A 12328-nucleotide genomic window follows, 5' to 3' on the forward strand; every position below is an offset into this window, starting at 1 on the left:
ACTCCAATTTGTAATAATGTAAAATGGCCTTTATTAAAGTACTTCACAATAACAAACTGTGCAACGAATAGCTTGCTTAATAACCACACTGATTGATAGCTCAATGAAACTCTATTATTCAAAATAACACTGCTATTGCTCGCTAGATATCGTCTTAATCAAACTGCTTGACAACTCAAATCAAACTGAATTACTTCTTACTCGCCTGCGCCACTTTTATAGTTTACGCTGCATACATCTAGGCTCTTCTATTTCCAGAAGTTACTAGTTAGTTTCGGCTACAAAATCGCCAGCCACAACTACGTGCACAAATTATTGCTCTCTCTTGTGACAACTCAGATAAGATATATGCATGTATTTGTGCATTGCCGCTCCGATGTTCGTATACGTACATATGTGTAGACGTAATTATTTATTCGTTTATGTAGATACATAATGATTGAATTATTGATGTGCATTCACGTCGCTGGTTAGCATCGGCTTAGAGACGATAGCATTGCTCAGTGCTACTAACATTCGTTACAATATGTTTGTTGTCTTGCCAGAAGCGTTGCCATACCGTTACTGTTTAAGGCGAAATTGTGGTTTTTCGTGATGGAAATTTCCTTTAGGATTAAAACGCAATGGTCATCGGAGACAATAATAATATGCTTTAGCACGATTTATGTGTATATATATCGATTGAGAATAAAGTAAAACATGCAATTTTATTGAAAAATAGTGGATAATGACTCATACATTGGTTAATGACTCATATATTTATGGGAGCTTGACCCGTAGACAGAAAAAAAATACACGAAAAATCCTTTTGTTCTAGCATGTCCCTATTATCATGCCTCTACAGTGGATATTTCTCAAGGCATGTTGGAAAAAAGCGTACCTCCAAAGTCTGCACATCTATGACAATGCTAAAAGCGCACAGAATGTGTATAGGCGGGGCTGCCCCAAAGTGACCCCTGGTACAACAGGCAAAAACACTCTCAAAACTAGTGGCTAACCTGCAGAGCTAGAGGGTAATGTTCTCCCTAAAAAATGGTTTGACAATTCCCTCCTAAAGCGCAACGCTTGAATTATACAATAAATAAAAAATTAAAAATGTGGACTTGTAGCCAATTTATCAAGAAATTGCGGTGTCGGTTTATAAGGACAAACGTGTATGTTTTGTCAAAATGTTCTGAGCACACGTACGGATACTTAAGAAAGCTATATTCGCTTGCTTTGCATACTTCGATCCATGTTTCTTCCACCAAAACAATTTTCAGGAGCTCGAAAAACGTATTAAAAACCTTCTTTTTCAGGCTGATATTTTGTATTAAAATATTTCCAAGACTCATTTTTTTTCTTTTCTATTTAAAATAACTATGAAAGTAATTTAGTCGTCTTCGTTAAAATGAAATCCATCAAAATTAAAAAAATTCGTAACATTTTTCAATCTGGTAGCTTGTTTTTTGTGATATTGTCATTGTCCCCGCAAAAGTCAAGTGGCTAATGTTACACTAAATGGAACTACCTCCATTTTTTGTATCATGGTATACATGAAAATTTTAAAATCAAATGAAAATTTTTTAAGTAGGTCATGAAAAAAACCTTAAATATCAAAGAAAAAAAGTCAAAAAACTCAAATTTGCAGGCTCGAAAAATATTTTTTTGGGTATGCTTAGTGGAACTTTTTTTTCCTGAGCCCAAAACCTATCGAAAAATCGATGGCGCGATATAGGTTAATAAATTGACCCAGCTTACTAACTATATCTATAAAAATAATAGCTGATCCAAACTTATGGGAATTAATAGGTCTTTCATTTTATCTACAACGCGGTCAAAAGATTGGCTAATACACTGTTTTTCAATAAGAAATAAATTTTCTAATCGGGGTCGCCCCTCGGAAGTGATTTGGCAAACACTCTAGTGTATTTGTGCCATGAAAAGCTTCTTAGGGAAAATTAAAAGAGACACGACGCAATTTGGAAGAGAAGCTCGGCCTAAATCTCCTTGGGGGTAATTCGTGCCAAGTATTTTTTTTATCATTAAAAACAATAAGTCAGCAAATCTAAGCACGACGTTTATTTGGTTCTATAAATAAAGTTCTGGTTGTAAAGATGGAGATTGGGGCTATTAGCGAGCTTTGGGCAATTTTGGTCGTAGTGCTTTTGTTTAGCTATATTTTATTAAAATAATTTGTTAAAAATAAACGATTGTGAGCACCCAATGAAATATATTTGTATTATGGCACTATTGTGAATATTTGCACTGCATTTCCGGCAGTTGCTACCATGCCCTAGATGGCAGCGCAAGCTGTAATTTTTAATTGATTGATAGAACAGCTGATTTCTGTTGATATTTGATAAGAGACTTTTATGTTGGTTGCGAAAGATGGGAACGAGTCCGGCTGTTGTTGTTGTTGTAACAATGTTTCGCCCCAGCTAATAGCTGCGACCGATCACAAATTGTCATCAATATCCTCTAACGGGAGTCCCTGTTTCGACAGGGGTGGACCATAATGAAAGGGGTGTTAGAGGCGTTAGTTCGACATTACAATTCAAGAGATGGTTGGTGTCATGTGGGGACACAACGAGTCCAGCTCGTTTACATCTATTGCGCAAGCATTAAAGTACTCAGCTGTTTTCGCAGGTTGCTGACGAATGTTGCTTATTTGTGTTCGATGAAAACTTAGCGAATTTCGCTGTTTATGACAGTGATTTCTTTGAGGGATTATGTTTTGATGCTGGACAATTCTATTGAATGCTAGAATTTATTTTATTTCTTTTTTCATGTCCGATAAATAATAGCATCTGTATGTTTGATTTATTTCAGTCGATGTTACGTTTGTTATTGATATACTAATAAATTTTCGAACTACGTTCATTGACGGCCAAGACGAAGTCGTGTCTCATCCCGGACGTATCGCGGTACACTATTTGAGTGGATGGTTCCTGATCGATTTAGTGGCTGCAATTCCATTCGATTTATTATTGGTTGGAAGTGATACTGATGAGGTAAATTAAAAAATTATAAAAATTGCTAGTTTATAAAAATTTATAGTTCAAACAATAGGACAATTCATCAAAAGTCGTTAATACATCGATACCTTGCAAAATGTGTAAGCCTCGTAGGCTTGTATTGATTTTGAATTACTAACAAGATTTGAGAAATTTACGAGCCATTTACAAATTTGAACAAATTTCTCTAATATAAGGAGTATGCACGTAAATTTTACGCTTATACATATATTTGCTTCTTTCTAAAAAGCAAGCAATTGACTACCATTATTTTAGTCGGGTAGGTACCTATTATTTTCCTTAAATAACATAAAGTTGGTAGTGAGTAACGAATTTTCAATAAGAACCCTTTTTTGAAAATGTCGCGAGGTTTTCCCTTAGCATGCCATTTTACCGCTTACGAAGTTGCTTGACGGGGTTTTTCTGGGTACTCTTCCACATTTTTTGTGAACTGTTTTCCAATGGTCGCACACCTTTTTTGACTTGAGGTTTCACTTCACCACATTAATATAACTCCAAAGGATCTAGCTCTGGGCAATTTCGTGAATTGCTGGCTTTGAGAAAAATACTGAGCATTTGTTTTCGAACTCTGCCACTTAAATTTAAATAAAAATGCAAGGCGCGTTATACCTTCTAGGAGATTTAAGCCGAGCTTCTCTTCCCGTTTTCGTCGTGATCCTTTTTAATTTTTCCTACAAATTGGCAAAACGAGACATGCATTTTCTATGCCGAGTAGCTTTTTATGACAGAAATACACCCCGAGCGTGTGCCAAACCACTGCCGAGAGCCCCACTAAGAAAGCAATATTTTCTAAAGATTATGACGTTGTTTTTCCCGGACCCTGAACCAAAAACCTTCGGTGTGTTACGGGAATAGGTTTTCCCCTAATAGGTTTTCCATAAAGTGACTAGTTATATAATCTTGGCTCGAGATCAAGAATGATTAGAGAAGTTCAACACACATTAGAGTCCCATTGAAGAAATGCATTGGAGTTCGTTTGGAGAACTATAACTTTCTTTGATTTGATAACTAGGTCCCATTTTGTTCGAAAACTGTTTCTCGAGTCTTTCTCCAACATAATCTTCAGCGGACTTCATTGTTTGTTGGGCAATGTAAAAAATACTTCAAACTAATTTTTAAATAGGTTCGCCTCTGGGATATGGTTTGGCAAGCTCTTCGAGCGTAGTTATGCCCTGAAAAACTTGTCTGTAAAAAAAAAAAAAACATTTGCCATAACATAAAACATGCAGGTCCCCCACTTTGTGGGAGAAATGCGACAACAGCAAACCACAAATTACATATATGAAAACGTAAAGTATCTGACGAAGTCCGTCTAGCGCCAATTTATTTTATTTTTTAATGTAATTACTTGTTTTATTATTATGATTATTATTATTATTTATTATATGAAGCATTGAAGTATATTTTAGCTCGTTTACTTTATTTTACAAAATGTTTTGTTGTTAAGTAGATATAAATTAAATTTAACTGAGCTAAAAAACATAAGAGCGAACAGTTTGGGAGGTCAGGCCTGCTGATAAAATAATTTCGAAAAGGTTTTTTTAAGGCCGGAGTAAATTTCTGCATGAACAATATTGGCCTTTTCGAGTATTTAAGGTTTATACGCCCTATAAAAACATTTTTTGTGAACAAATTTGTGTTTATAGGGAAGATAAATTTTAATGTTTACATGAGGCCGCCGTGGTGTGGAGTTAGCACAATCACGCAGAGTGTATTTCTTTCATACAAAGCTTTTCAGTAAAAACTCATCTGACTTACAAAAGCCGTTCGGTTACGGCATAAATCTCTTTGGAATATATCCCGCAAAGTATGATTATTATTTGCTAGCGTATATATTTGCCGCCTAGGATTCCACGAACGTGGTACATTAGATTAGACTCAAAGAAGTTTTTGCATCATAAATACCCTGTCAACAATCAAAATATTGTAACGAATTTACTTGCAAATCCTCTTATTTGCAATCCTCTGCTAAGTTCTAATCACTAAACTGTTGAATAAATAACTCCAATTTGTAATAATACAAAATTGCCTTTATTAAAGTACTTCACAATAACACTCAAACTGTGCAACGAATAGCTTGCTTAATAACCAAACTGATTGATAGCTCAAATCAAACTGAATTCCAGCGCCTCTACATCTGCTGCCTTTTATACTCTCTGTTCGCATCTTCTAGGCGCTTCCAGAATCTACTAGTCCATCAGCTCTCAAACTTCTCAGTGTAGCTACAATTGTATAATTTGTATAGCTTCTCTCACACCCCATGCGCTTGTATGTGTGAGCGACACTTCCACAATTATAATTGCCTACATTTAGGAGCATCTCAATAAGATGTCTGCATGTGTTTGGGCATCTCATCTCCGCTGCGGGTATGTACATAGTGTAGACATAATGATTGAATTATTGATGTGAATCACGTCACTGCTTAGCATCGGCTTAGAGATAGCAGCACCCCTTAGTTTTGCTAATATTCGTAACAATATGTTCATAATTTTTTGGAAATTTTAGCATGAATCAAACTAATAAAGCTTAGATTTACCCTAAGCACTTTCGAGAAAAATATTGAATTACTTGTTCTCGTTTTATTTTTGAAAGTACCCATACGGTAGCTCAGAACTAGTGGTAGGGCTTTTCGAATAATAAAATCTTTTATTCTAATTTTTTTGGAAAAATTGCCTAATTATTCCGCATAGATAAAAATGGCTGATGAAAAGCTACTTATTATATTTCCCGATGGTGATCGAAGATTTGAAGTAGTTTACGTAAGAGCCCAAAATTGTTCAGGTACTCCGAATTATGGCTTAAAATGCAGTAGAGTCTTTTACTACTTCTCTTGTTTTGTTGATTTTCCGACAGGGTGGATAAATGATGTATATTGGAACGATTTTCCTCTTCTACTACTTATATGTACTTATGGTAACATTTGGAAAACCAAGCATAATTCGTATCCTCCATGAGGTCAAATTGGCCAAATATAAGCCTTTTAAATGAAATGGAAATATTAAATAATAATAGTCAATTGGATTTTAGAAAATTTAGATTAGATATGCGGAAGAGTAAATGCGAATTTTTTACAGTTACTAGAATGCAGATAACTTTTCTATTAACCAGACGACCTTTTATAAAATTCAACAGAACATTCCAATTCCAACTAACGTTTTCTAAAATCCAGTGGGCTTACTTAAAATCCAGCTGACTTCTTCTAATGTCGTTGACCCTCTCTAAAATACAACCACAAATCGACGAGTGGAATATCCATCTACATAGGAATCCAGTTCGAAGACCTCTATCTTAAAATTGTTTTGAAGAACGCTCATCTCAGGTTTGGATCCAAAAACGCGCTATTTCAGAATTGGGTTTCGGCGCTTCATCTCCGATTTTGTTCAAAAACGGCTTCTCTCACCCCAAGCGTATTGAGTTCCTGCTGAGGGAGGCCATTTTTGTTGAAAAATAAAGTTGCTGAAATATGCAAAAATAATTCCGGGTTACATGAGATCCCAAAGTCAAAAACCACACCCGTATCTCAAACCTAATTTTATTCGCTTGGCCAAGGCAAAGTTAGTGAAATTGTATAAAAATATGAAATAGTTAACAAAATTATGATCCATTGATGTAAATGTGAGGAGACAAAACATTTTAGTACTATATGCAAAGTAAACTTCAAAATAAAATTTAATTTCTACGAAGTTATAAAATACAGTACTTGTAGGCAATTGATAAAATAAGATCTTTAATCTGATTTTGCAATGTTTTTTGAACTTTTTATATGTTTAATTTAATTTATTTATATATCCAATGTTTTACAGCTCGGCTTGGATAATGAAGAGGTATTATAAGACAATCATTCTTAAATGAGCTTTTGAGCATAATTACTTACTTATGTTATGTCTAAAACGCTGTAACTCCTCCCCAGTAGCTTCAACTCCACAATTAAGCCATTACACTATGGCCCGTAATCATAGTCGAAATAAAATAGAGTTTTATTGGTTTAAACATGGTTCTAAATTAAATATCATTTTAAGTCTGTTATAGTCCACTTGAACACTATTTTATCTCTAAAAAATATTTTAAATTTAAAATGACATGAGCTCGATTTTAATTTTTAAAATATGTTTTAAATTGGTGGTCTGCTGTCAAAAGTTGCGAGAAATTAAACAATTTGCTATTTAAACGCGATAAACTTAAACGGAAGTGAAAAAATGCTTCCCCGACAGCAAATATACGTCAGGAGCTAATTTATTATACCTAGAATGCGTATTAATATGTTTGTGACGAAAATTACACAATCTTAAAATGTGCGATGGTTATTTGGCTCCACATATGCGAAATCTTTAATTAAGACTATTTCGCATTCCAAGATATTTGTGAGTTTTGATATTTTAGTACATTTTGAGGAAAAAGTAGCATCCTATACGGATTTTGGCATTAAATTAAAAATAAATATTCAATGGAAGGAATTATTTACCACAGGCGTCGATTTTTAATACATGTCAAAAAATTTCGGGAGAGGTGTCAAATGACGCATTTTAATTTCGGAAGCAATAATCCGAAGGCGGAAAAGTAATGCTTCCGCTCTGTCAAGATCTTTTTGCAAACAAAAAAAAAAAACAGTTGAAGACTTTCATGTGGTTGATGTAATTGTGGTGATATTGTTGTACACAGAAAAGAATTAACTAAAAAGGAGTTTTGTGCTGATACAATTTTCACCAGTTTCGCAGCCGTTTGAGGGTAATTATTCGGTTTTTTGTGAATATCTATTAATAAAAGAACAATTTCTTATTTCCGACTTCTAATTATTGAATTACATTACAGAATTCTTGAATTCAATTCTGCTGGCATTTCCTTTCGTGTCTTCTATTCCCATTTACATTTCCCAATTCCTCTTAAAAGAAAGCGTGAAATAAAACACGGAATACAACAAGAATTAGGAAGAACTGCTTGGCATGGGCGCCGCTGAACTACTTGCCCCCTTTATCACCCTCTTAGTCTATGTCATGATCGACTTGAGTTCAATGATTTTCTAACATAAAATGGACTTACACAGGTCCATTACCATTTTTTATACGTGGAGTCAAGTAACCACGGTTGTAAGGAACAGGGTGAACTTTTAAAATTTCTAAAAAATTTCTTCATAGCGCCAATCAATACCCTTTTTTCATGTGGATACCCTGTCCATGCTTATTTTAGCTGGAACTGTGTTTAATATGTCTATGACAGACCAAAATTTTAAATCCCATTTTTACTTTAGGCAAGATTTTAACTAAAGGGTCAGCGACTATGATTACGGGCCTATATATTTAGGTTGTGCGTGCATTCATTATTTAAAAAGATTTTATACCTAGTCGTGGCATTTTTTTTTTTTTTTTTTATAAAGGTCATAGCGCAGTCAGTAACTATTATCGGTTAAAAAATTAATTTATTATTAGCCGTGTTTTTTTATACACGCGTATACGTTTACGTTTGCGCGTGAAAAAAAACGCCTATCCTCGCTTAGATAATGCTTAGGAGACCCATCTAGCGGCAGTGGTTAAATAACTAGCTACAGCTACAGGGTGTGCTGAAAAGCGGAGACACAACCCTCTGATGGCCATACGGTATAACATATAGCTGATTCAGTTGCGATGAACTGTGGACACACATAGAATACATAGAATTAGTGTAGAGGGTGACACAAAGACACATATTCAGTTACATCTGAGTATAATGCGTATTGAAATTTAGTAGTACACATTTTATACGCAGCAATTTCAGAGGTGTATTTAAAGTTTGACGCTTAGCAGTCCATATAAAGTTTAAGCGTATAGACGTTTACGTGTAAAAAAAAAACACAGCTATTATTGATTAAAGATAATCGCCAATGCAAACTTAGGGCTGGTTTTTCACTGCGAATTTAAACTATAGTTAAATTTTACTAGAGTTTAACCTTGCCACTTTGTTTAAAAACATTAAATTTTACTGCTCATCTCAGCTTAAACGGCCGCAGTTTCAGAGTTAAACTCTAGTCAACTTTAACTGGAGTTTAAAATCGCACTGGAAAACCGGACCTTAGGAAAGGTTGAGTTGAATAAATTGACTTTTCTTCATTATCCAGTCCATTTCGGATATGAAATGAGTGCATCAATAATCCTTTCCTATGGAACAAAAGCAAGAGCTAACAAGTTCATCGCGAAAGTTGCACAGTTTAATATAGAACAATTCTCAAGGTCTCCTGATCGTCGCATATGATATGTTTTAATCAAATTTGATATTGGATACCATGGCTTAAAATCTTAAGATTTGACAACGAATACCCTAATACGATACTCTTGGGAATTGCCTAGTTGTCTTTGTAGTCCTAATGATTGGATATGCCTCCTAACGCTGAGCAAGCATTTAATTTTTGTTTTTTCTGATTGCTTTCTGCACTTTGAGTTCTGTATTTTGGCTTTCTGAAAAAAGTGTTCTCACTAATGTTTTCTAAAATAATATGTTTCTCATTTATGTAATGCTCATTGTGAATTCATACAAGTGAAAAATCTTTCTATCCCTCCATTGCCATACCTACCTGTCAAATTATAGCTGACATGGAGAATGGCTGTCGCGAATGGCCAGAGAATGGAAAATAGGTTTGTTTTTGCTCGCGGTTATTAAATTGAACTGCCATGAATTGCCCATTTGTGTCTCAAATCAGATTTTCTTTTAAATGTGTATACTGAAAATCAGACTACATATTTCTATTCATTTCTGAAATCTGGTTAACAGATAAAATCTGAGCAGCCCGTTAAGCAAACATTTTAAAATATGTAAATAATGCAATAAACCAGTCGTCTAAAAAAACTTCAAAAAACACTGTTGAGCAAATAATTTAAGTAATCGAACATCGATTGAACAGATGATGGAGGCTGTTTACTATTGTGTACGTTTTTGTCAAACATTCGGCACTTGTATGAATTCACAATGGTAATACTCCTATATTGATAGTACAATATGCAATGAGTTTTGAATTCCAAATCAAAAAAAAAAAAAAAACAGCCTAGAAAATTTTTGTAATACTATGTTCAAACAGAAAAATTAATTGAGGCAATATCAATTCAAATTGAGTGGTGTTCATACAACTCAATTTAGCTTACACAATAGTAATTTGATGGCCGGTTGGCTCATCTCTACAGCAACAACATACCTGTGTTCAGAATGTCAAAATGTGCGTGTGGGAATTAGGTGAATGGAATGGAATGAAAACATAAAACTTTGAAATTTGTGTGTCTTGTAAGATAATGTGTTCAATGTTTTGGTTTCATTTTGAGTTTGCCATCCTCTTTTGACAATTCCTACTCCAGTGAAATGAAAAAAATAATATCAGCTGATGAGATGAGCCAACCATATAGTTGAGCCATGCGCAAGTGACGTTTAAATCTACTCAATAAACACACTTTACAAGGTTGTATTTACAGTTTGAAACAATTTATTACGCAATTTTTTTTAAATTGGCAATTTGTTATTACAATTTATTAGATCATAAATTGCGTAATAAATTGCCCAAATGGTATAAATTGCCAATTAAATTGGCGTGTGTTTGTACCTAGTATAATTGTAGCAGCATATGTAAGTTTGACAAAAAAAAATTGTAATTTAGGGACATTCGATTATTGAATAAGAGTAATACTATGTACAAACACACAATGGCAATTGGCAATTTATACCATTTGGGCAATTTTTACGCAATTTATCATATAATAAATTGTAATAATAAATTGCCAACTTAAATAAAATTGTTTCAAACTGCAAATGCAACGTTGTAAAGTGTGTTCATTGAGTAGATTTAAACATCAGTTACGCATGGCTCAACTATATGGTTGGCTCATCTCATCAGCTGATTTGATGTTTTTTATTTCACTGGATTAGGGATTGTCAAAAGAAGATGGCAAACTTAAAATGAAACCAACACATTGAACAGATTTTCTTACAACACACAAAAATTTCAAAGTTTTATGTTTTCATTCCATTCTATTCGTCTAATACCAACACGTACATTTTGAGCCAACCAGCTATCAAATTACTATTGTGTAAGCTAAATTGAGTTGTATGAACACCACTCAATTCAAATCGAAATTTCCTCATTTAGTTTTTCTGTTTGAACATAGTATAGTAAACAATTGAAAAATTAAACTCACTCAAATAGCGCCGATTTAAGGCGTCACACGCAAAATTGAATGCTGAGAAAAATGTTCCATGGAAAACCGTATTTACCAGAACGCTTTACCCAATGCTTCAACTTTGACAGATAAGCACGCCATATAATAAAAATATCTCAACTTTTTGCTTCGATTTAAGCTGCAGACATTGGTGCGGTAACCTTATAACAGCTGATTCGACCAACCTTATGGGAATCAATGCAATCGATTATTGGTGCCGCTAAGATCGTAACCGTATCGTAGCCAACCAATTGGTTTTTGGTTTTCCTCCGTAACGATAAACAGCTGATTACGTTAGGGATACGACTACAGCGATACGACAAACGGCACTAATGACTCCGCTTTTACTTTCCCGTGTAGCAAAATAGCACATAAAGTCCGACATGGATATAAATAACGGTTTAGATACGGCTTTGCCGAACAGAGTTAGTGTGACGTATGTACGAAAAAAGAAGTTAGGATCTTTCTACCATATAGCGCGTTCATATGCCGAAATCGAAACTTTTGGCAATTCGTTATATGTAAATTCATTTTAAACCATATATTGAAGTATTTATTTTTCAAAGTGAAGCAATCTGTAAACCGTTCAACGCAAATCCCATCTAAATCCACCCCAATAACACACAATGGACTAAACAGAGTGGATTTCACAGGCACTTTCATTGACAAAAAAATTTCTTGTTAGCGTTTGGAGAAAAATTCTTTGCTGCGTTGCTTCGCCAGACAGATGAGTTCAATCAATGGTCCTTTGACGCTTTAACTGTGCCATGAGTTAACATAATCTCAACTTTTCGTTTAGCTTTATATTCTATAAACTAAAGCATGCTACTAAGGATTCAATGTAAATGTGGCATAAAATTTCCATTTAAAAAAAGCGAATTTACATGAACGCTTTTGTCGCTTGAAAGCGAAGGAGGCAGCAAAGCGTTTCATTAAGGTTTTTTTGGTATAATGATAAGATTATTCCAACAAGATTTTGAGGATTGTTGCCTGATTTATACCCCTTTTTCGGAAAGGATTCTGATCGTTCCAGATTATCAAATTATTAAACCGAAGTATGAACATTTTATTTAAACTGTGTTTCAATTTTTTAAACTGCCTTGAGCTCTTCAAAATTTAATAAATTATTTTATTTAACTTAAA

At 34.2% G+C, this 12328-nt stretch overlaps 1 protein-coding gene across 3 annotated transcripts in view; it reads left to right on the forward strand.

Moving 5' to 3' along the window:
* The window catches only part of sei (seizure), a 54127-nt gene that overhangs the window by 4323 nt on the left and 37476 nt on the right, over window positions 1–12328 (forward strand). For 2 of the 3 annotated variants that reach the window (XM_067770748.1, XM_067770750.1), the window contains exons 4-5: window positions 2812–2993; window positions 6821–6841. In XM_067770748.1, coding sequence (XP_067626849.1) covers window positions 2812–2993; window positions 6821–6841 — 203 coding nt within the window. The remainder of the gene's footprint in view (window positions 1–2811; window positions 2994–6820; window positions 6842–12328) is intronic. The other variant, XM_067770749.1, reaches the window with a different exon arrangement.

The sequence above is a fragment of the Eurosta solidaginis genome, chromosome 3, assembly GCF_040869045.1.
Source record: "Eurosta solidaginis isolate ZX-2024a chromosome 3, ASM4086904v1, whole genome shotgun sequence".
Classification (NCBI taxonomy): Eukaryota; Metazoa; Arthropoda; class Insecta; order Diptera; family Tephritidae; genus Eurosta; species Eurosta solidaginis.